Here is a 25,278-nt window from a genome sequence, read left to right as displayed (position 1 = left end):
TCTCAGCCCATGTTTGCCCATGTGTGATATCGATCTGTGTGTCCCAGGGAGACACAAACACACACACGCGTTCCTGCTTGGAAAGCCCTGGTGACTCCTGGTGCCCAGCCTCGTCACAGCTGTCTCCCTCTCTCTAGTCCCCACACCACTGCCTCTACAGGCAGGCAGACTAGGTTGAATATTTCATTTGGGGAAATTAAGGCACAGAAGGCAAGAGGAACTTGCCCTAGACTCACAAGCTCTAGCTACGACCCAGGTCTCCCAAGATCCTATCTCAGTCTGACGTGGCCCTGTGGCTTGTGAAGTGTCTCCCCACACTTCCTGCAGTGCCTGAGGAGTCCAGGACAGAGGGTTGGGGTTCACAGGGCGCCCCCATCCTTGCCGGCTCTCCCTCGGAAGGGACTCCCTGAGGCTCAAATCAGCAGGCATGTTCCACGGCAGGTCTCCCCACGGTGGAGCCCCTGAGCTCACGGTCATAACAGCTTAGGGAGGAGGAACCATTCCCTGGGCCTCCTGCAAAGAGGTGGCCTGCCTACAGGAGGAGTAAGGATCTCAGCCCAGCCTCTAGTGTCAGCCCCAGCACTCTGTCCCCTCCGCATCCTGCCTTCCTGGAATTCGCTCCTCTCCTGTCTGTCCCTCTGGCTCTGCCTCCTGTCTTCTCACCTCTCCACACTCCCCTCTACCCACCAGGGGCATTTCTGGGTTTGTTTCAGCAGCTCCTGATAAGCTGCTTAAGCTGAAAAACTCTCAGAAATAAACTGTGCCCTCAGCCCCTACAGACCCAGCTCTGGCCCAAGGGTTGGACGCAGGAGGAATCAGACCCCACTGTGACCTCAAGAGAACACAGCCCAGGATGGCCAGCCTTGTAAACCAGCCTGGCACCTCAGTAACCAGAGCTATTAGAGGCTAAGCAGAAAGAGGCCCAGCACAGGGTGCAACTGAGCTGGGCATTAAGAGGCAGGAAACAGTTGTCCAGGCAGAGGAGGAGGAGAACGGCCTTCCGTGCAGAAGGAGTGTCGTGTGTAAAAGTGTGGAGGTGAGAGAGTGTCATGATAACCGGGTATTATTGAGCTCCTGTCTCATGCCTCTTGAGTGGCTGTGCAGCTAGACATTCATTCATTCTTTTGTTTATTCACCAAACAGTTACCAAGAGCTGGGCACTAGGGCCGCTGGATGGAAAAAAACAGCATTGTCCCTGCCTCTGAGAAAGAACAGTCTGCTGGGAAATTATAGACAGAGCGGCGAAGTCCTTGACGAGGGCACGCAGGCACTGATGGGGATACACAGGCACTGAAGGAGGAAGTTCGAGGACATATGGGCATTCTGGGGTCCCCAGGGAGGGGTCTGGCCAGAACTGAGGCTCATTTGTCAGCCTTTTTTCCCCTATTCATCAGTACTTGGTATCCGGTCCTCAGAGGCCCTCATAGCTGGGAAGGCCCTTGGCAGTCCACATGTGTATCCTTCATGGTAGGCCCAGAACTCAAGTCTCCATGGCTTCTTTTCAAGAATGTAGTTGTAGGGACTTCCCTGGTGGTCCAGTGGTTGAGAATCCACCTTCCAATGCAGGGGAAGCAGGTTCAATCCCTAGTCAGGGAACTGGGATCCCACATGTCACGGGGCAACTAAGCTGTCATGGGGCAGATAAACTGAATGCCACAGCTAGAGAGATGTCCAAGTGCCGAGAGAAGCCAGAGCCCATGCACCACATCAGAAATCCTATGCACTGCAAATAAGACCTGATGCAGGGAAGTAAATAAGTAAATATTAATTTAAAAACACAGGAATGTAGTTGTAGTGGATAAAGCCAAGATGGGCTTCCCTGGTGGCTCAGATGGTAAACCGTCTGCCTGCAATGCAGGAGACCTGGGTTCGATCCCTGGGTCAGGAAGATCCCCTGGAGCAGGAAATGGCAACCCACTCCAGCATTCTTGCCTGGAAAATGCCATGGTCAGAGTAGCCTGATAGATTACAGTCTATGAGGTCGCAAAGAGTGGGACACGACTAAGAGATTTTCTTCAAGATTGTCTATAGCCAGAACTCACACAGGACTCAGTGCTGTCTCTGCAGCACCTCCTGCAGCCCAGAGGTGGAATTGCAGGTCCAGGAGGCTGCTTTGGAATAAGTGCCCTCAGAGTAGGGTCTATGCCCTTCTCAGGCTGGCAGGAGCAGCTGGGGACCTTGGGCATTTCACTGAGCCTCAATTTCTCACCACAGAACAGCAGCATAATTCCTGGCTTGCCTGCCACACTGGGGGGTTGTGGAGATGGAGAGGTCTGACTCCCATGACAGAAGCTCTCCGGGGGCCCTTCTGCCTGGGGCATGGCGGGGAGGGATCACATATGGCTGCCCACCACCACCCCCTCCCCCAGCACAGAAGCCGGGCTGATGGCTGGCTTCCTCCCACCACCAGAGCTCTCAAGCCATCCATCACTTATAAATTCTCATTTCTAAATAAAATGATTTGTTAATTTGAGTGAGTGATCGCCACTCTTCCAAGCCTCTTTGCAGGCCCAGGAACAGCTTGTGGGCTCCCAGAGCCCCGTGCCGCCGGCCTGGCACAGACTTGGAGGGGTTGTTTTCGATTTAAATGTGAATTGAATGAGGAGAAAAATGTTTCTCTTGGCAATTCCATAGGAGCTCGCTCTTCTGACAGATGTTGGAGTTTATTATCCCATCGGGCTAGCGTTTTGTTGAGCAGAATTGCTAATTATTTCGGAGGCCCGGCCATAGTCGAGGAGGAAAGGGAGGTGGCGGGTGTGGCTTTAGGTGGCATCTGTCAACAGGCGGGCACTGGGATGCCACGCCCAGCCCACCATCTCCCCACTCCCCTCCTGGGATCTGTAGGCATTTCTAGGCAGGAGCTGCCCTGCCCCTTGGTTTCTGCTTCACAGGGTACCTAGAGGAGGCAAAAAGGTTTGTTCTTGCCAGCACCCTTTTGGCTTCACAATGAAGAGTCTGTAAGATTGCACTGGGGGCTGTGTGTTGCTTGTATGTAGTGCGTTATGAGTGGTGGACGGAAATAGGCTCTGGAGAGGCCAGTGCTCTGCTCACTGTGTAAAGTCAAAGTTGTTGATTATAAGGACTGCATCTGGGCAGGGGCCAGCTTGTGCAGGCATGTGGCCGCTTATCTTCATAGTCGTGGGTTCTGTGTGGTTTGGCATGACTGTGTGCTGTGCTCGTGGGTCACGAGCTGCCTGGCGTGACTTCGTGTGTCTGTGAATGAGATGTCTGTGGTTGAGCTGCTCAGGCCTTCAAGGTACGGCTCCAATTCATTCCTGTCCCTGTCTGTGCACAGCAAGGTGAGGAAGGCCTGGAAAGACAGATGGCCAGAGGGGACTGGACCTCAGGAAGGGTGGGCTGAGGCTGGCCAGAGCAGGGCCAGGTCCCTGATACCCAGCAAGGGACTGCAGATTTCTACTGGACTGGGTCTGAAGGCTCCCCATTCTGCACAGCCTGTGTCTGACTCCAGTTCATGTCTGATGCCGGAGGAGACAGTTCCTCCTGCAGTCTCCCTTGAGAAACACCCGCACTGAGAAAGCCCTCCACCTCTGCACCTTTCCTTGCCACTTCCTGAGCCCCAAGACAAGAGCCCCAGGTGCCTTGGACGCCCCCATTCCTGGCAGCTCAGGACCTGGCACTTGAGTCTTCCCATCCTTGAGTGTCTCATCCCCTTCCCCCATCTGCCTCCACACTCATTCTCCACCCTCTCCCCCAGTTCCAGGCTCACCGAAGCTCAGCTCCCTAGGTTCAACACAAAGGTAGAAGTGGCAGCTGGGCAGGCTTTTATAACCCTAATTAACACTGGATCCCGGTGGGGGTGGGGGGGTGGGGGGTGGGGGTGGGGGGTGGGGGGGGGTGGGGGGTTGGTCCCAGCTCTAGAACTGTGATGCAGGCTGAGCCCAGCAGAGTACAAGGCAGGGAGGGTCCACCTTGATGCTGGGTCAGGGGAGACAGTCAGTGCAGCTGGGCCCCAGAAGATGACAGGGAGCCCTGTGGCCTCAGTCTCTCTCCGTCTTAAGTCCTGGACCCTGGCAGCCATCCTCATGGGGGATGGGGTGGGGTGCCCAGCCACCCCCAGACTGAGATCCTGCCATGCATCTCTGATTGACCGTGTGTCCCTGGGAACCAGGCCCTCTCACTCCTCTGGATAAAACTCCACTGTGACATCCTTCCATTAAATAGGGCATGTTCAGAAGAGAAAATTGCTACTATTTTCCCCTTTTACTTCACTGTCATCAAAAATTGATCCCATATTGCATCCTTATTTCAAAGAATGAGCTAAAAAAATAAATAAAAATTCCCACTCCTCAGAGTGGCAGCTGCATCAAACTTCCCGTTCCTCTCACCCCCCCAAAAAGAAAGGAAGAAAAGGAAAATGGGGCCATGGAAGGACCACGCCACTGCCAACCCTTCTGGAGCTGTTGAATGTGGTGGGGGCATGGCTTTGGGAGAGAGGAGGGACGGGGCGCAGTCTGCAGACAGAGGGGGATTTCAGTCTGGTGAAATGTGGTAGAAAATGGGGTAATTGGGGGAGGTTAATTTGGATCTAAATGGAGCAATTCGTTATCTCAATAAGAAGCATCTTGTTTTCCAGGGAGACGGCTGTGCCTGCCAGCCAGATGCCGACCAGCCCATTGGCTCGGCGCAGGGCCCTGCCGCCCATCCTCAGGAGATCTAGCCTCCCAGAACCACTTACTCTCCTTGGCTCGTGGGACGGGGAGGTGGAGGAGCAAAGACAGGGGTCCAGGAAGGGGGAACAGTGAGGCTGAGGCTGGGGAGTGTGTGACACCCCACAGAGCACGGAGGCCCCCTGACTCTCAGAGCAGTCTTCCCTCCCATGGGTTTAGCTGCTTCTTAGAAGAGGAGAGAGTGAGTGGGGTGGGGAGCACAGTTTAATCTGCTTTTTGACAAAATATTGAGTAGCTCTCCACAAAAGCACAGGGTTTTTCCCACAACTAAGGGGTCATATGCCACAACTAAAAAATCACACACGCCGCTACTGAAGATCTGGTGCAGCCAAATGAATTAAGTATATTTTTCAAAAGCACAAAGTTGGGGCTTCCCTGGTAGTCGAGTGGTAAAGAATCCACCTGCCAATGCAGGGGACACGGGTTCAATCCCCACTCCAGGAAGATCCCACATGCCATGGAGCAACTGAGCCGTGTGCCACAACTACGGAGTGCCTAGAGCCGGTGCTCCACAACGAGAGAAGCCACCGCCATGAGAAGCCTGAGTACCACGATGCCGAGTAGCCCCCACTCGCCACAGCTAGAGAAAGCCCACGTGCAGCAACAAAGACCCACCTCAATCAAAAAGTAAATCTTTTTGAAAAATAAAAAGCACAAGGTTTTAAAAACATAGAATATGTATAATAAGAATGAGACAAAAGAGCCAAGATAAGCAACCCCAGGACCAGCTGCTTGGTCTAGTTGAGCCTCCTCCAGTTTGACTGTGAGCCTCCTGGTAGCCAAAGGAACAAGGGGGAGCCAGTGCTTTGTGTTCTAACCAATAGAGATGAGACATTTAAATCAACTCCCCACAGAAGCCAAGTCTTGCTTCCCATGAGTTGGTGTTTGGGGGAGACTTTCACGACATGTCTCTCAGCTTCTCCCACCTTTACTAGGAGCAGAGTCTGGGAGCATACACTTGGGCTGGAGTCCAGAGCATGTCCCTCCTCCCAAAGCCTCAGATCCCATCTGGTCCTTGCCAGGGACTGCAGGCGAGAGCTGCTGACAGTGCTAGGATCACCAGTCCCACAGGTGTGGCCAATGCAGGCTACAGTGTGTCTGATAGACGTAGGGGTGTGTCCTGCTCTACCTCCTGCACATTCTGTGGCTGTGGAGTACTCAACCCCCTTGACCTGTGCCTCCTTCTTCTAGAAAATAGACCGGTAGCAGCAGCCTCACCCCTCATGGCTGTGTGGGTCACATGTGGACTCTGGGCCCCCATAAGTGATAACTGTAGTTATGAAGGCACCCAGTGGGGCCATTGGTTTGGGACTGGGGCACACGATTTCCTTGCTCTGGTCATGTGTCTAGCCTGGTGTTGGTTGTACCATGAGTATGGGCTGGGGGGGCAGGGTGAGCATGGAGACAAGGGGAAGCCCCTCCCTCCACTGTGAGTGCTGTGAGAACAAGGCAGAGAGCCTCATTTGGCCTGTGTCTCTGGCACAGGCCCTGAACATGTTTGTTGAAAGGAGGAGGAGGGGCCCTGGGCATCTCCTGTTCACTTACTCCATACTGTGGTTTTAGTTTGTATAAGATAACACAAAACAAAGTGATCGCAGTGGGGTGAGAGATGGGAAGAAGGTAAACCGGGGGACAAATTGAGGGCACACGGGAGAAGTGGATCACTAGGCATGAATGAGGCAGGTGGCAGCCAGAGGGCCCGTGTGGCCAGGTGCACACAGCAGGCATCAGGGTCTAGGGGTCCAGAAGCTTCCGTGTGCCCAGCCACAGCAGGAAGCTGCCCCGCCCACCTGAGCCTTAGGAGATGAATTCCTGACACGAAGGTGAGGACCACCTACCGTGTGCACATGGGTCTGAATGCATGTTTACACGCATGCACACATATACACAGGAGTTCCCATGCCCTTGTACGTATGTATTCACATACATGGGGCTTCTTAATGTTTGCACTTGTATTCACATCCTCTCATGTGGGTATACCTGTATACATGTTCAAGTGCAGATGCACACACATACTCCTTCAATTCCAAGTCCTCCACCCCCAGGACTGCAAAACTGTTGACCACAAAGTCCAGCGGAAGAGGTCTCCTCTCCCACCGGCTACTAAAGCAGAAGATCCCTCGGGCACCTTCCTCCCTGGAGGCCCAAGAGTCCCCAGTCACAGGAGTCCCATTGCCCCTGCTTTCCTGTGGGAGAGCACTAGGAGGCTTTGGGGGATAGGGGAATGATATCAGGCTTCAGAATACTGGGGAGGGAAGGTCCCTATGACCAGGACCTGACCCCGAGGATGGGTCAGCAGGCCTGGGCCATGCAGAGCAGGGGGCTGGGAATCGGATGGAGGCCTTCAATACCTTGGTGGGCTGAGGCTGGGCTGGCCCTAGGGCACAAAGACCCTCCCTGCCCCACAGAGTGCCTGGCTCTGGATTTAGAGAAAGGAAACAGACACAAGAATGGTGAGCAAGTTCTACACTTAGCCTCATTTCTCACTCCCACGCTAGTGGTGGGGACGGGGCAGGGGTCCCACCTCTTGCTGAGCTTTGATGTTGCCACCTGTGAAGTGGGCTGAAGATTGCTCATGGAGGGTCTGCCCTGACAGGCGTGGAAGGGTGGCCCTGGGGCTGGTCCAACCAGCCCAGGACTCAGAGTCTGCTCCTCTGGGCCCTGCCCTTCCATGCCCTTAATTCAGGCAACAGCCTCAGATCTAGGCACAGCCTAGCACTGCTGCTGCTGCTGCTGCTGCTAAGTCACTTCAGTCGTGTCCGACTCTGTGTGACCCCAGCACAGCTGTCTGCAAAGGATCACTAAGCTTAACACTGATGAACACAAACCCACAGCAGCACCCCCGCCCTAATGCTGTGAGGGTCACAGGCTGTGCTTGGCAGCAGTGCTGGAGGCTGACCACAAGTGGAAGAGGGCTCCTGGGGGCCCAAGGTCACCAAGTGACCTTGAGAACGTGCAACCCCCACCTTCTCCACATACACCTCCTATCTTCTCTGGCCTCAGCCTGGGCCCTGGGAAAAGGGCAGGAACTCTGCAGCCACCCAGGGTAATGAGTGCAAGGTCATGCAGTGAAGCTGAAGATGAGCTCAGGCCCACCCAAGCCTCCTCCTGCCCCCGAAATCTCTCACCCAGCCCCAAAGTGTTCCCTTGTCCCATTCTGTCTGATCCACAGCAATCCAAAGGCTCCTTTCCTCCTCAGAGGGTCTTCAGGGTCTCAGAGGGGGCTCAGGATGTTTCATGAGTGAATTGATGAGTGGGGGAGGGAGGTTTAGTTACGCAGTCCCAAGGACACCCCCCATCCTGCCCTCAAAGAGCTGTGAGTGCAAACTGAGTAACCCCCTGCCTTGAGTCTCAGTTTCCTCATCTGGAAAATGGGTTTGGAATGGGACCAGCTTTGTAGGGGCTGCTCTAGAGATTCATGAACAGTGCGGTGAGTGCTCAGTGGCTGTGACAACAGGTCCAAGTGCACTTCCAGGTGCAGGAATTCCCTGACAACCCTAAATATTTCAGGAACACTCAAAGCCCCACCTGACCACACGGCCGAGGCTTCTCCTCCCTGGAAAAGTCCTGACCCTTTCCTGTAGTTTGCTGTGGCCCCGCTCCAGGAGCTACTTCCTTCTTCAGTAGCCCCAGGTCAACACGTCCTCACTCCCAGGGACATCTGACTCTCTCACTGTTGTGATGTTGTTTAGTCGCTAAGTTGTGTCTGACTCTTTGTGACCCCACAGACTGTAGCCCACCAGGCTTCTCTGTCCATGAGATTTCCTAGGCAAGAATACTGAAATGTGTTGCCATTTCCTTCTCCAGGGGATCTTCCCGACCTAGAGATCGAACCCGCATCTCCTGCATTGATAGATGGGTTCTTTACCACTGAGCCACCATGGCTGGCCCTTCCTGATAAGCGCAAGTGCCTCCAGGCTGCATGTGGTCAGCACCTCAGCGTTCACCTGTTTTCTCACTGATGCAGTGGCGATGGATGGTGCCATTTTCCCATTTCACAGGGAGGAAAACTGAGGCCGGGAGAGATGATTTCACCCAGTTAGGATAGATCTGAGTCCACTGTGGGTCCATCACTAGAGGGATCTCACCCGCACAAAGACCAGCCTGAAGGCCAGAGGAGATCAGTGGCCGAGGTGGCCTTAGGCAACTGAGATTCAGGGGTTCCTGTCCTGGGAGGTGGCATGATAGAGAACAGACCCCCTGACCCTTGTCCCAGAGGAGAGGGGCTGCAGCCTGAACTGGAGAGAGAGGAGGTGGGGAGAGATGCCCCAAATAGGCCGGCACGTGCTGCCTGGCTGCCGTCCCACCCTCCCCAGCTGGTGCCATGGCTCTATGGCCGTTGCTAGGCATCTGTAAGGCCCAGGTGGGCCCTACCTGTCGTGGAGCAGCCGCGCAGTGTGGGGTAGGCACGGGGCCCGGGCAGGAGCAAGGCCGCCTCCGCCTGCCCGCCCTCCTCTCACTTGGCAGCAGCAAGCAGAACCCATTAGCGCCTGGCAGCCCGTGTCCCATGGTTCTGACAAACGCCTTAAATGTTGTCGCCAAGGCTCCAGCTGTCCCTCCGGCCGCCTTTACTCCTCGTAATAACCAAGTGTCGAGGCTGATTGGAGCAGCGGGATGCAGCCTGTATTCAGAGCAGCTTTTACCCTGGACGTCTCCACCTGGCAGCCAGGCTGCGCCCACCCCACCCTCCGCCTCCACGCTTTTGTCCGCCTGTCGCCTCTGCCCAGGCCCCCAGCATCACCCCCGGGCCAACCAGTGCCCTGCCTCATGTTCCAGGTGGGTCCTGTGCTGCTGCCCACCAGAGCTGGTGGGCAGTGTTGGACTGGAGTCTCAAGCATCCACATCCAGCAGAATGGTGACCCCAGTGGAAAGAAAGACACGGCTCCCCTTCCCAGCCTTCCGGGTGACCTCTGCTGGGGAACCCCTGCTTTCTCTTGGTTCAGCTTCATCTCTCAGCTTGGTATCCTTGTCAGTGGAATGGGAATGATGACTGGGCTTCATGGGGCTTAAAGGGAGCATATGTGTGAAGCAAGGTGTGAATCACAATGTCCTGTGGAAGAGATTCGGCCACACTGAGACCACAAACACCCTAGGACAGAAGGAGGCTTGGGAGGAGCAACCACCTGCATCAGCCGTCCTGGCCCCTCCTCTCCCCAGGACTGTGTGAGGCTGAGGCTCCTGTTTGGAATCCCCCTCCTTTCTCTCTTTCCTTCATATTTGGCCTGCTCTTGCATCTTCCAGGAAGCCCTCCCAGTTTGGTCTAACCACACTACCCTCCCTCAGGTTTTTGTTTTGGCTGTGCCGTGCGGCAGGTGAGATCTTAGTTCCCCAACCAGAGATCGAACCCGTGCCCCCTGCGTTGGGAGCACAGAGTCTTAACCCCTGGGTCACTAAGGAAGCCCCTCCCATAGGTTTTATGTGACCTTTTGAGCGGGTCCTAGATCCTCAACGTTGTCTTATTGTCTGCCTTCATCCTCCCATGGCCTTGTGAGGTCAGGACTATTCAGAGCTTCATTTTAGAGTCAAAGTAACTAAGGTTGAATAGATTAAGTGACAGTGGACATGAACTTGGACAAACTCTGGGAGATAGTGAGAGAGGCCTGATGTGCTGCAGTCCGTGAGGTCTGCAAAGAATCGGACACAACTGAGCAACTGAACGACAACAACTAAGGTTCAGTGAGGGACAAGCATCAGTCCCCCACGGCAGACATGATGCCCCTGGCTCTGCCCGCCATGGGGCACTGTGGTCTCTGATCAGGGGAGTAAAGTCAGCCTCACCCTCCCAGGGGCTTTACCCACCCCAGCCCCTGGCCATGAGGGCTTCCTTCCTGAGACACCCAGTTACAAGCACCAGTGGCCAGGACAGATTTGGTTGGTTGATTTATGATGTCTGACCACTGAATCACTTGTTTACAGGTTCCTTAGTCTTCCATTGATGCTGGAGGGTGATGGCAGAGAAAGGTAAAGAGTAGTCCCTGTGCATTCATGAGACCTCCTCAGGGATGCAGAGGGGATGGGCCAGGTGGTGGTGAGGGCAGGGATGCAGGTGGTGATCCCAAGGAGACGTGAGATGCAGGCGGTGGAGCGATGGCCACAGTGAAGGCGGTGGGGGTGATGTTGATGGTGGAGTTGACGGTACACTGATGATGGTAGTAGTGACCGTAGCGGTGTTGGTGGCTGTGACGATGGGAATGAAGGTAGCAGTGGTGTAGCTCCTGGTGATGGGGGTGACCACTGGGGGTGACTGATGGCGATGGGAATAACTGGCGATGACGGTGGGAATGGTGCCGGGGTGGTAAGGACGATGCTGGCAGTAGTGATGGGCTCATAGTGGTGGTGGTGATGGAACAGTGTTGGCAGTGGAGATGGGGAATGTTGGCCAGGAGTCATGGGAATGTTGATGGTGGTTAAGTAGGGATCAGTGGTGATGATGGAGGTAATGGCGCTGATAGTGATAAGAGAAGCCCTCTGGTGGTGGCAGAGGTGATGGTGGTGGCGGCAATGGGATTGTGGGGCTAGCAAGGCTTCCTCCGGAGTGTCCCTCATGACAGAGTCCACCAGGCAGCCCTGCCCACATGTGGGCCATGCCCATGGCCATGCCCAAGCTGGCAGCAGGACTCAGTGGGGCTTGCTTGATTCTCTTTTTCTCTTAACCTCCAATGAGCATAGCCTTCTGGGTAATGAGATGCAAATTGACAGAAAAGACAATGAGCCAGCCTGCGGCCGGTAGGGCAGCTTTTAGAGTCAGACTGATTGCCTCTGTGCCAATTTGCATGGCATTAGCTGTACACGTCTCCGCCAACAGGCTCGTGCACTTCATCAGAGGTCACCTGGATGGCTGCATTCAACAAGGGGTGGTGACCTGTGATCCGGACAAGGGACAGGGCAAGGACACTCTGACCCTGACCTGACCAGAGCTCCAGGGTGTGATGCCGAGAAATCTGGACCTGTGGGAAAGTCTAGTGTGTGAGGGGACTTCATGGTCAGCCAGGGATGACCATGGGTCTGATTTGGCCAGCACCATGGTTCCATCTGGGCATGTCCAAGAGGACAAACAGGCCTCAATCAAAAGGAAGGCCTCAGTGCAAGTCCAGGCTCTGCCCCTAACTGGCACCATTGCCTGGTCAGTCCCTCCAGGCAGTGATTCCCCCACTGTGCAGTAGGGGCCCCGGCCTCAGTGTCTCTACACTGAAAGTAATGATCATCAAGCCCAGCCCTGTCTACGGTGTCCTTAGCCACAGTTCTCCACGTCAAGGTCATGTGTTGCAGCCCTCTGAGAGGACCCATCCTTGTCACTATTACTGTCACTTAAGGACTGTGCCTGGGATAATTCCTAGAGTGGGACCCAGGGGGGCCTAAGCATGGCAAGGACCCAAGTGGATGCTCAAACCCAGTCCTACAGGCCGCCTGCCCATCCCTCCTACTCTGTCCAAGGTGCTGAAAGTCCTGGCCCAACTGCCCTGGGTCCTCGCTGCAAGGTGAGCCAGGGGCCCCTTCCCTGCCACCCTTGCTCTCTGAGCCCTGCAACCTCTCTGACTCAGTGCAACTCAAGACATCACCGCATGCCCTCCCCCAGGACAGACCACAGTGGAACCAGGGGCTCTTTCCTTCTGACCCCCACCTCCAGCCTCGCCAGCACCCCCTCAGGCACATCCCATGCCCCTCTGGCCCTGCCTCCCTCCTCACCGTCCCACTGCCTCTCCCCCCTGAGGTTAGGCCTAATCAGAGCTAATCAGAAAATTATGAGCTGCCTGATTACTGATTAGATTCCTAATGTTAATAGAGTCGAGAAGGGCCTGCTTAGGCTGTGTTTTAGGAAAAAGTGTAAAAATAACATCAAGGAAAGGGAGCATAGTGGCTGGGCGAGGGCTTGGGCTCTGCCGTCCTCACAGGCAGGGGCTCCAGCTCTGCTGTTCTAATTGGTGGGGGGCGCTCAGGCTCAACTTTCAAGTGGAAATACATTTTATAGCAGGAGGCCTCCTAGCACCCCGAAATTCTGCCAGCAGAGTTGCTACCCCAGGCAGCTCTTCCTGCAGAGGGCTCTCAAGCTCTGCTCAGGACAGTGAGACAGTTGCAGTGGGAATATAGGAAGGCCCTACTGCTGGCTCACCACATGTGAGCAGGGCTGTGTCTATACTGCTCACGGACCTACTCATTCCCACACAGTCCAGGCACACAGAAGATGCTTAATAAACTTTTGTTGACAGGGAAGAGGAAAGGTCACAGCAATGCCTTCTCTCTGGAGCCACCACCCTCCTGTGGTGGGGCATAGAGGCATCTGAGAAGGCTTCCTGGGGGAGGGTGTTGGAGCATGTCAGGAAAATGTACTCATCTGGGGTGGGGGCGAGCAGGGGGTGCCGAACTCCCCAGCGGCCCATGTCCACCTCCCCCAGCCTCTCACTCCAGCAGGGCCCCCATGGCTTTTGCTTTGAAACCATCTCATCACTGACTTGACAGCAGCGGAGTGGGATTAATGGATGCCATTTTTATGAAGTCCAGAGGGAGGTCAGGGTCCCGGAGACCATTTCAGACACCCAAGGCAACCCCTTGGCCCCTCTACGTGGGTGCCCCAGTGAGGCTCATACTTAGACTCGGCCTCCCCCGTGCTTACCTTTACTTCCACACCACCTGGTACCCCTGGGGTCTGTCAGTGCTGCTTCTGACCTGGTCTCTGCCACCTCCATCCCAGGGAAACCCAGGACCTCCAAGACAGCAGGTCCCTAAGGGCATCTTCTGATCCACTCCCCCCGACCCCACTCCACTGGCCATGGCAGAAGCCTGTGCCCAGCTCTGGGGCCACCGCAATCCAAGAATCAATTCCCTGCCCTCAAGAGACCACGTCTTGGAGGGAGCCAGACACAACAGTGATGGAGACACCACAGGGGATTCTGGAAACCCAAGCCCGGCAGGAGACCGGGCTTCCAGGAAGAGGTAGATGGGCACTGACTCCTAACAGATGCAGAGGGGGCATGGAGGGCCGTCCAAGTTCAGGGCACAGCACAAACAAGTGTAGGGAACCTAAGCATGGCAGGAGGGCAGAGTTCAGGGTCAGCATGGTAGGAGTAACAAGTTTGACAGAGCCAGGCCACACAGAACCCTGTAAAGGATGCCACAGGAAAGGGGGGGCATGGTCGGGGCATCCAGGAAGCATTGACTGGGGGCACAGGAGCCTGAAGGTATGAGGGCCCAAGGCAGATGAGCTTATGCCAAGCAGCTTGGGTGGGAATCTGACATTGGGATGGAGCAGGGGAGGGCAGTGTTCTGGGGAGGAGAAAGAGGTCACCGTATAGGGGGCTTTGGAGGGGAGCAACTTCTAAGGGGTGACCGTAGGGAAGTGACATCCCAGCCTGGGTGGGTTGAGTAGGACCCGGAAATGGGCCCTTGGTCCCTTCCTGGGGCAGGGCTGAACTGAAGGCTAAGGTGCTGGGGGACAGTGGACAAAGGTGGTGCCGAGGAGACCGACAGTCTGTCGAAATGAACTTCGGAGGGGAAGAGGTCAAGTCAAGGTCAGAAGGCCCAGGAGAGAAACGAGGTTGAGAGGAGCAGTCAGAAGGTCCTGGGGTGAAGCTGAGGGAAGAGGCAACCCACTACCTGGGACTGTGTCCCTAATTTCCAGGGTGAGTCCACATCCTGCCTTCTGTCCATGCCTTGTTCGCACCTCCTCTACCCTGGGAGGGCCGGGTGGGCTTCTGGTCCCTTTTATGGCCCTGAGAAACTGAGGTCCAGAGAGAAAAGTTCCGTGCTTCTCAAAGTACATGCTGGGTCAGTCACCAAGCCCTAGGAGCTCGGGCCTCCTGAGAGGCCAGGGCATTGTCCCACACAGGGACACACACACCCATGCCCACACGTGTGTGTCTGTAGTACATGACCTGATGGGGGAAACTTAGACAAATGGCGTGTGGTCCTGCTCGTCTCTTCCTCCTGCCCTGGGCCTGATAACCTTCATGAGATGTGATGTGTTTTTTTAAAAGGATGAAAGAAACTTTAGTAAATTACACCAGGTCTTCTTTCAGAGGGAGGAAGGCTGACAAAGCTGGCAAATTTATGAGAAATTCCACCTGGCTCCCCAGGGGCTGGTTCACAGTGGAGACGGGCAGGTTTCATGCTGGCAGCTAAGGACATGCCAGCTAGGTTGGCGGGTTCCGACCCACATGAGCCCCCTGAGGGACTGTGCTGAGCAGGGCAGTGCCTTGGAAGGAATCTAAGCAGCCTCGGAGTCCACCTGGCCCAGCCCTCGGCTCAGGCTCCTCACCACCAAGGTGCCTCCATATGGCAGGGCTCCAGGGCCACAGCCCAAAAATGGACCTGGTGCAGTATATTGGACTTACTGGCTTAAATCTCACCAGGGAATCTCTCAAAGGTGCCCAGTGGGGGACCCAGGAGCCAGCAGCAGGGACCCGGCAGGACAGGGCCCCAAGAGCCGGGCCTGCCCTGCTGCCTTTACATGAGGCCACGTAGGGCCACTCGCATCCCCTCCCAAAGCAGCCTGATACCAGAGCTGAAATCTCCCATTTCATCTGTGGTTCCTGACAACTGCTCTGTAGATTCATCCTGGTCCCTGCGAATGTTCCGCCAGCCCCCAGAGCTCCCTTTCCTTGCCCTGTGTCCTGTTCACACATTTTCGTATTGACCATTGTTCCTCATTGAAAGCTAAAGCATTGAAGCCAGTGGAATTTCTGTCATCACCCGAGTGCCACTTCACCTCCTTTCCTTTCCAGGAACAAGCATCTTGGAGTCTATGGCTTTTCTATTCCTGATGTGAAAATGTCCACTTTGGGGATTTCCCTGGCGGTCCATTGGTTAAGACTACGTGCTCCCAAAAGCAGGGGCAACGGGTTCGACCCCTGGTCGGGAAATTAAGATCTCACATGCCATAGGGCACAGCCTAAAAAAATAAAATACATTTTTTAAAAATTTATTTTATTTTTAAAATTAAAACAAAATTTTTTAATTAAAAAAGTCCATTTTGGGGTTCATACCAGTAATAGGACAGAGTGGGTTTTTTAAATGTCAAAATGTAAGCTAGCAACCATCCTTGAGGGCTCAGAATTATCCTGTCTGGTCTGAAATTCAAGCCTCTGGACACCAGGCTCCCCAGCCTCATCTCTGTCTTCATCGGAAGCCACCCCTCCCTTCTTCATATTTTTCCTGGAAAATTGAAATACAGGCTGCCCCTTGTGGGTGGGGACCGAGGGGGCACAGGCTTCGATAACCAAGACTGAGGTGCCCACCGGGAGTGCACAAGTGCAGTCCTGGGGCTGGAGAGACGAGTGCCCCTTCCAGAGGGGAACCACGGCTCGAATGAGCTTTTCCCTATTACATGTATTCTGACCTTTTAAAAAAAAAAGAAATTCCATTTTACTACTTTTTTTTATCAACTCATGGAGAATTCGTGTGGCTGGTAAGGGAAAAGGTCAGGGAGCCTGTCGCTGCCAACAACAGTGTGGGCGTCACGTGGCAGCTCCCCCTCCGCCAGGTGCCCTTTGCAGCTCGGAGTGTTTGTTGTTTTCCCTGCAGTTTTAGTTGCTGGATTTTTGGCCTGGGTTTGGGGTGTTTGTGTTTCATCTGTTCCAGTGGTGGTTTCATCTTATTTATTTATTTTTGGTTGCGCTGGGTCGTCGTCGTTGTGCGAGGACTTTTCTCTAGCTGCAGTGAGTGGGGGCAGCCCTTCACTGTGGCGTGTGGGCTTCTCACTGGCATGGCTTCTCTTGTTGTGGGCACAGACCGCAGGGCATTTGGACTTCAGTAGTTGTGGCACACAGGCTTAGTTGCTCCACGGCATGTGGAAAATCTTCCTGGACCAGGGATCGAACCCGTGTCTCATACATTGGCAGGCGGATTCTTAACCACTCCATCACCAAGGAAATCCTATTGTTTCATATTTAAGCTGAAAGCATGGTTAATAAAGAAAGTATGGGTCAGATGTATCGTGAGACAGGTGCCAGATGTGCCTGGAGTGGATGGATTCAGGAAAGGTTGGAAGAAGGGGCCGTGGAGAGGGCAGGAGGGCAGGGATGAGTGCCATGCTGCCCAGAAGGTGCCATTGGATGGGAAGGCAAAGCCACCCCTACCTGCCATGTTTAAGTCGGGGGTCCTGTCAGCCTGCTCTGTGCACACTGGTGCACTTCTCTTTACCCCCTAAGAATCCAGGAAAATGGGCATCAGGACAAGAGGTCGTGGTGAGTGAGGTCGTGCCCATAAAGCTCTGAGCAGTCATAGTCGTCGGGACACCCACCACTCACGTCACAGGCACTGTCCGCCCACACATGCACCTTCCCCAGGCCACAAGTTGTGTGAGAACAGGGCCAAGTAAGGATTCTCCTGGCCCCTGACTGTCTGTGGATGTACCTGCTTAAAAAAGGTGGTGGACAAACAGGCAGACACCCACTTAGGCTGAGGTGGCAGGAAGAAGGGACCCACAGCACCAGGATTTCTCAATCACCTATGCATCTTCCCCTATTGTCAGCCCTGGGGCTCCAGCGCCCTTCTTGCTAAGCTGTATCTTGCTTCATTATTATGCAGATATTTTAATTATGCAGATATGTTTTTAGACAGTTTTACATATGTATATTATTTACTCATTAGACCATAACAGCTCTGGAAATTGGAAATCTGTATTTAGTATCTATCAGTACACAATACAGAGCTAATATGGGGCCTGCAGGTGGGGAGGGAAGCAGGGTGGCAGGAGCAGCAGTCCTGTGCTGGGCAGGGGCTTCAGGGTACCCTGGTACTTACCCTGTGACACCAGCGTTGGAGTGGGGTGGGCTCGGAGCCGCATCTGAGAGTCCAGTTACTGATACCCTCTCCGGGGGACAGGGCCAAGGAACCGCTCTGGGAAACAGGTCCAGAGACCTGTGGCCAACCAGCCAGGCCCCACCTGGCCAGACCTGATCCTTCCCTGGGAGGTTCAGCGTCCTACACTGAACATCACACCTACATCAGAATTACTGATGCCCCCTCCACCACTTCTTCACCAGGGGCCCGGGGCAGTGGCAACTCATGCTCAATCCCCTTGCAGAAGAGGGAACAAAAGAATCCACCTTCAGGTGTCTTCCAGGGGTGGGCTGGGGAGGGTGAGGAAGGGGTACACCTGTTGTTGGATGAACTGTGCCATCAGTCCAGCGTAGCTCCAGGGACAGTGTCTGTGTCTGTCTGTCATCATCACCTTCTTTGCCCCGCTCTGGTGGTGTTCTCAGGGCACCTACTTGGTGCTGGGACTTTACTCTGAGCTGGCTGCCCCTGACCTCCACCTCAGAGCCCCCATCACAGCTTCTGCCAGGCTCAGCCCCCATTGGCACAACTCTAAATATCCTGTGCCCCACAGGTTCAGAACCTTTTATCCTAAGCCTCTCATATCGTCTTGGAAGAGAGAGTAGCTGTAACTAATTAAGACCAAAAAACTCCTACAGTCTGTCCCTCTGGGCTGCACAAAACAAATCCTGCTTGGTGGGCAGTTGCTCCCCAGACCCTTTCAGGCTAGGCCAGCACGGGACAGGGTAGGGCTGGGGGACGGGTTTTCCAGGTGAGAGGAGTGGGAAGGAGGCCAAGAAGAAGTGGGGTCCCCAACCTGGGGGGAGGGAGCGGGACCTCAAAAAGGATGGAGCAGCCTGAGGGCTCCAACCCCACCCCCCGCCAGGCCCAAGCCCCACCCCTCCCAGTACACAGTGGAATCTTACCCTCCAGATGTTGGCCTCTGAGGAGCACCCGCTGTGGCCCCCAGGTCCCTTATCTCAGGTCACAGTCTGTCTCAGCTCCACAGCAATTGAGAGACTTTGAACTTAGTGAAATTCAAAGGTGTCTGTGCAGGGGGCTGCTCCCCTAGGGGAGCTTTGTCCACAGCTCAGTTCTCCTCTTTCTTGCCTTTTCCTGTAAGAACAGTTTCCGGAGCTGAAGGAAATTGATTGTTAAGTGAAACCCTCTGATAATTGCCTCTGAAATGCCCGCTGTTACCGTGATTGACTTGGCCGTGAACAGCCCTGCTCAGCAGTCCTACCACGGTTCCCTCCAGTGCCCTGGCCACGATGGAGACATCGCAGGCCAGGCAAGCCACCATAAGCAACTTCATAGCAGCGTCATCCTCACAGGCGGCCCTCACCCTCCGGGATGTGATGAAGAAGAGTCTCAGAGAGGTTAAACCACATGCCTAGGGTCACATAGCTGACCGGGCAAGTCCAAACTCCAGCCTTCACCCAGGTCCACAGACATTCCTACTTTGATTTATCAGATGGTCATTGTGTACCTCCTTTGCAACCCACTCCAGTGTTCTTGCCTGGAGAATTCCATGGACAGAGGAGCCTGGCAGACTACAGTGCATGGGGTCACAAAGAATTGGACACAACTGAGTGACTAACACTTTCAGCGCTCATTGTGTACCTACTACATGCTAGGGGTCAGGCTTCTGTGAACTTGCCAGCTGTCAGATATAGCCACCACCAAGCTCAGAGCTCAAGAGGAAGAGCAGAGGGTTTTCTGAGTTCCGTGATGGGGAGAGATGGCAGCTTGGCAGGGATCAGGGAGTGGTTAGGAGGAGAATGGAGTCTGAGCTGATGCCTCAAATGTGAGGAAAGGAAACAGGCTGGAGGAATCTGGGCGGGAGTGCAGAGGAAGGAGCAGGAGGTGCAGGGGCCTGGTACCGGAAGCACCAGACACCGCAGGTTGCTCTGAGAGCAGAGCCCAGAACCCAAGCAGGGAGCCAGTCCCAGGGAGCAGGCATTCAGGGTCAGGGGTGGGAATGGAGCACATCTCCCCCGGACAGGCAGGAGCCCTGAGACAGACAGAACGGTGTTCCACCGCTGCCCGTGCCCTGCCGGGAGTCTCTGTAGATTCTCCTTTACTTCTGGACCTCAGTGTCCTTCCCCATCCTGCCTCCCCCAGGCCATCAGGGGGACCAGGGGAAGGTGGGAGGGAAGTGCAAGGAGGATGAACCTCAGGGCAAGGTGAAGACAGAGCTGTGAGCTGTCTCCCGGCAAGTCCTGAGCAAGCCTGAGTGCTGTGGGCTCTCTGGAGACGGGTGCCCAGCAGAGGGGAGGGGAGCCCGTGGACTGGCCAAGGGCGAAAGGAGGCTTGCAAAAGAGGTGAGGAGGTGACAGTCCGATAAGTCTGACTAAGGTGGTGTGGCGCACATCCCAAACAGAAAGAGGGGATAACAGGGAGGCCCGGAGGTGGCGAGGGAGCACATGCTTAGAGCCAGCGAGGGAGACACCAGCATACTTGGCATTATGGGCAGCTTCCAGGGGTTGGGGCAAGGGAGCTGCCAAGAACCTAGCTGCCCTCTAGTGGGTAAGGTTACTACCTCTAACGTATAGGCAGGAAATTGAGGGCTGGGGGAAGAAGTCAGGATTTGAACCCAAGGCTCCAGGGTCCCATCCCGGGGCCCCTTGTGTGAACTCCTGTCCTCTCCCCTCTCACCCTGAGACACAAGGGACCCCGAGCCTCCACAGCCTGCCCCGTCCACCGCCATCCAACTGCCTCAGCCCTTCCTCCCGCACCACCAGGCCAGTGTATTTAGCAGTTTCCGCACGTCTAGTGCCTGGGGATGGACTGATTGATCTGTAACACTGAAAAAATAATAATGGCTTGATCGTTACTGAGGATTAAAAGTAATCCTTTCACTGTGGCTATTGCAACTCCGTTATTCACGAGTCAGCGGGCTGACCTGGGCCTTTGAGCCCATGGGATTCCATAAGTTCAAGGAGGCTGGGGGCTGGGGCTCCCCCCGCCAGTCTCCCTCACCCTGGCTGCTAGCCCAGAGAGCCCGAGGGGCCATCGGTCCCCATATTCCTGAGGCCCATGACTCCCAGGGTCAGACCTAAGCCCTCAGCGGGTGAAGGAGCAGGCATCCTCCACCCAGCGGGGGCAGTAGGGGCCAAAGAAAAAGTTCCTCAAGGGCTTGGCCCAGTTTGGAGATTTCAACTAGTGTCACTTTGGTCTTTGCAACCCCATCAACCTTGTGGCTTTTCCGTGGGAAGGGCCCTGATCTGGTTGTTCCCACGTGTGTTCTAGTCTCATCCTCCATGAAATGGCAATGGCTCCAGGCCCATTCTGAGAAGGGTCTGGCGTCCCTGGGAAAGTGGTAGGTCACCAGGCAAGGAAAGAGGGTGTGCAGTGACTGCCCGAGGCTCGCCCCTTGAGGTGTGGCCCCAGGGAATGCTCCTGGGGCTCAGACACTCCCATCCAGGCCCGGTGGCAGGTATGCAGGGTCAGTGCTCAGTTAACAGGAGTGACAATGTTGTTAACCCCGTGTGTCACACAGTATGTCCTCTGTGGAAGGGCGCTGCCAGCTGTGAATCAGGGACTATCAGGGCCTTGGCGTTGGGTGGGGGTGCTTGTGGTTTAGGCTGAGAGGATGCCCCCAAATGGAAAGGGAGGAGCAGAGGCTGAGTGCAGGGGAGCTCCTGGGGTCTCAAAAAAGCTTTGCCTTTTCTGTGCAGAGCCACGGGTAACTGCCAAAGGTTTAAGGGTTTGTGGAGAAGCAGGACTGTGATGCACCCCCAGACCCACATTTCAAAAGCTCCAGGTGTCATGTGGAGAAAGATAGTGAAGGGCAAGAGAGGACACAAGAGTCTGGGCTGGGGATGATCAGTAAGGTGGTTAGAGTAACAGTTAAACTTTTTTTTTTTTTTTTTTATGGCCGTGCTTGGTCTTTGTTACGGCACACGGGCTTAGTTCCCTCGCAATATGTGTGATCTTAATTTCCTGACCAGGGATCAAACCCACGTCCCCTGCTTTGAAGTTGGATTCTTAAACCACTGGACCACCAAGGAAGTCCCAAGAGTTGCATTAAGAGTGAGATGTAGGGGGTAATAGTCACAAGGAGGTTGGGCTCATTCCAAGAAGGGGTGTTATATGCTCCAGTGGGCCTGAGGATTACCCCCAGAAAGGTACCTAGGCATTCAGAAGGGGCCAGGACTGGAGGCAGGATCCAGGAGCCATCTGGGAGAAGAGAGGCCTATGGTTCCTGAACCTGGATTAAGGTGGGGTGGGGCCCAGCCAAGCAAGTATGGCAGTAACAGGTGGGCAGAGGACAGAAGCTACAAAAAAGACAGGTGGGGTGGCAGGAGGCTGTTGCGATGTGAACTGAAGACGTTTGACTCTGAAAGGGACTTCCCACCCTGCCCCATGTCCCCCAGCCTCACAGCCTTCCCAGTATTCAGTGCTCTTGGCCAGAGGAGGAGGGAGAGTCAGGCCCAGTGGGAGCAGGGGATAGCTTTGGGCAGCCTTTCTAACAGCCAGAGGTGACATCCTGCCCAGAGGGTGGAGGCTGCAGCTCTGTAAGGATCCCACCAGGCTCCACCACGCTGGAGGGGAGGAAAAGCTGGTCTTTCATTTCCCCTGGTGTGCAGCTGCCAGGCTTTATTTTAGAATCTCCCCTCTGGGGCCCACAAGCCATCAGGCCTGGACTAAGGGATGGGAGTGTTTGTCTTGAATACCAAGGGGCCAGGGGGCAGGACCCTACTGCATCACTCATGGGGTCAAGTGGAGAGGACACTGGGGATCAGAGCCTCTCCCCAACCATGAGCCGCTCTGTTCCTCCCCGGGCGTGGTGGACCCTGTAGAGCGTGCCCTCGGACCTTGGTCATGGGCTGCACAAGGCAAACTCAACGGTGAAGGCCCAGCCCAACCCAGGGTCGCTCCGTGACCTCAGGCAGACTGCTCACCATCTCTGTGCCTGGGCGTCCTCAACCGGGGACACATCAAGCATGCTGTGGATGGTGACAGGTACACCTGATGTGTTGCTGGCTTGGGGGTGGTGGTGGTCAAGCCTGGATGCAGCAGGTGACCAGTTCAGGGTGAGTCATCATTACCATTAATAAAACTTCACTCAGTTCCGTGGGAGGCCCTAAAGGGCCAGGCTCAGTTCTGTCCTCAGAAGCCTCAGTTCAGTCGCTCAGTCATGTCCGACTCTTTGTGACCCCATGGACTGCAGCACGCCAAGCCTTCCTGTCCATCACCAACTCCTGGAGTTTACTCAAACTCATGTCCTTTGAGTTGGTGATGCCATCCAACCATCTCGTCCTCTGTTGTCCCCTTCTCCTCCTGCCTTCAATCTTTCCCAGCATCAGGACTTCGTAAAGGGGCAGGATCCACGGAATCCACAAAATAAGAATCTCTGGGCAGTGAGGATTCAGGCCCAGAGGGTAGCCAAAGGGTTTCTGTGCCTCCTCCAGGAAGCCCTCCCTGATGTCCTAAGTTCCCACAGCTCTGAGCTTCCCCGAAGCACCTCAGCTACTCCTGCCCTCTTTGTTCTGCCTGGTGATGTGTCTGTTTCCCCTTCTGGACTGTGGAAGGCAGGGCTGGCTCTGCCATGTCTCTGCACATCAGCACTGTCTGGCTCCAGGCGTACTGGGTAGCAAAGTGCAGGATACACAGACAGCTGTGCTCAGAGGCACAGGGGCCTCAGTAGAGGAGGCCACAGCAATCAGCGCCGAATGATGCGCCAGGCTTGTGTGGACAGAAGGCTTGGAGATCGCTGCTGGGAGGGGGCTTGGGAAGCCAGGACAAGGACAATGGTGGTGGGTCTAGGTGGGCAGGGGTGGGCCGTGGGCACCTCCTACTGGGTCCCGAGCAACCAGGAGCAAAGGTGCATCAGCAAGGCACTCTGTCTCTCGTGGCGTTTCATCCTGGACTGGGAGGGCCTTCCTCTTGGCGCTGGGGTGATGCTGGTTTGTAGCGAGTCGAGAGTGTCAGTGAGTTTGGCTGCAGGGCCTAGGTCCTCAATCATCTTGGGGATCCCCCTGCCATCCTGTGGGCTGGAAATGTGACTGAGCTGAAGTCCGGGGAGTCCCGTGGAGATGCCACTCGGGTCACTCTGTACAGGCTTCACCTTTCCTGTGGGTGGGGGAAGGGCCCACAAGGCAAGCTGGAGAATGTGTGGTGCTAAGGAATCCCTGAGGGGTCTGGCAGGATGTCCAGGGAACCCCTGAGCCACCCTGGCCCCAGGGACTGCTGGGGACGGAGAAGCCTCTAGGCTGGAAACAGACCTCCCTCAGTCTCTGACCGTCCTGTGCTCTGTCCCTCAGAGATTGGCTGATGCTGCAGAGACCTTCCAGAAAGCTCACCGCTGGCAGGACAACATCAAGGTAAGAACTGCAGTGGTCTCCGCAGGCCCTGGGACCTGTCCACCCCCAGCAAGGGTGGATGTGAGTGCAGGGGAGGAGGGAGGGGAGGCTGCACTCACCCACTGGCGGGGCACCAAGGGGTCCATGGTGTGGAGCCAGGAACCCTTGCCCAGCATTCAGCAAGCATTTGAGGTTCACGAATACACTGTCGTGGGAGAGCTGCTGAGGGAGAAGGACCCTATCCCCTTCCCAGACTTCCCTTCCAGAAGGCCCCCAGGCTGGGATCGGGGACCAGGCTGTCATAGCCAGGAAATCCTCTCCTTTCACCAGCAGAGCCCAGAGTAAGTGGAGGCAGGAGATGCTGGGAGCAGGACTCTGCTTGAGGACAGAGTGTCCGGAATGTGGGGAAGGGGAGGAGCGCCTCACTGACCCCCAGCCTCACATATCCAGGCAGCGTGTTTGATTTGGGGTGGGCTGGAGACAGCTTTTGTGTCAGGATCACAGTAAATCCGAAGAGAGACCGAGGCAGGGTTCCTCCCAGATTCAGGAAAACCCCCCATGCCAAGGCTGACCGAGCTTCTGGGGACCAGAGAAGTTGGCAGGGCTCGCTGTGTCCTCCACAGCCACTCGGGACTGTGGCCATGCTTCCCAGTGGTCTCTGTGCTCAATGCAGGGAGAGGCACTGAGAGCTGGCCCCTGGAACCCAGGGGCCGATAGGGGGTGGGAGAGGCCCTGACTCACTCCAGCTCTGAGCCCGGTGCCTCTAGGAGGTGGGAGGGACTGTTATTCCTGCTTCACTGACGAGGACCCTGAGGCGCAGAGTGGCTGACCTACCTGAGGTTACCTGTTGGAGGCAGAGTCACAGCCAGCCTGTCAGATGCCAGGGGGGCTCATGTCTGTGATGTAGACCCTGTAAACCGGTTCCTTCTCCCAGTCCCCATCCCCCAGGTCACCCTGAACCCCCACCATAGCACTCCTCCTTTGCTCCCTGGTGGATACTGGGTGCTACCCTCAAGGAGCTCACATGGGGTTGGAGGTAACTAACAGATGATTGTCTATAGTGAACACGTAAATCAACTAGTGATTTTCTAGACCCCTCCTCCCTCCTTGGGAGCTGGGGGCTGGCCTTTTCCTTGCTTCCCATTCCAGCACTACAAACCCAACCCTGGGCCACCATGCCTCCTTAGCCTCTTAATCAGAAATACATACAACAGCAGTCACTTTGCACTCCCTGGGCACTTGTACCTGCCCCCGCCTGCAAATAACAGCACCCTGGCGACTCCCAACAAGGCCCAGCCTGAGCCTGCACCCAAAGCCCCAGGATCTGGCTGTCCCTGCCTCTCTCATCAACCTGCCTCCTCTCTTCCCTCCTCCTGTGCTCCAGCTACACCCAACACCTAACTCCAGCCCCGTTCCTGATCTCTCTACCCACTCCGTTCCTCCCGGAAGCCCAGCTTGTCTTGTGTCTTCCCAGTGAGGCTGTTCTGGCTACCAGCACATCAGCCCCTCCACCTGCTGGGCCTCCAGAA

General features: G+C 55.4%; 1 protein-coding gene across 11 annotated transcripts in view; it reads left to right on the top strand.

Moving 5' to 3' along the window:
* The window catches only part of CACNA2D2 (calcium voltage-gated channel auxiliary subunit alpha2delta 2), a 140,428-nt gene that overhangs the window by 83,422 nt on the left and 31,728 nt on the right, over positions 1-25,278 (top strand). For all 11 annotated transcript variants that reach the window (XM_027523733.1, XM_027523732.1, XM_027523740.1 and 8 more), the window contains exon 4: positions 23,711-23,770. In XM_027523733.1, the coding sequence (XP_027379534.1) occupies positions 23,711-23,770 (60 nt within the window). The remainder of the gene's footprint in view (positions 1-23,710; positions 23,771-25,278) is intronic.

Source organism: Bos indicus x Bos taurus, chromosome 22, assembly GCF_003369695.1.
Source record: "Bos indicus x Bos taurus breed Angus x Brahman F1 hybrid chromosome 22, Bos_hybrid_MaternalHap_v2.0, whole genome shotgun sequence".
Taxonomy (NCBI): Eukaryota; Metazoa; Chordata; class Mammalia; order Artiodactyla; family Bovidae; genus Bos; species Bos indicus x Bos taurus.
This window is presented reverse-complemented; position numbering and strand designations above follow the sequence as displayed.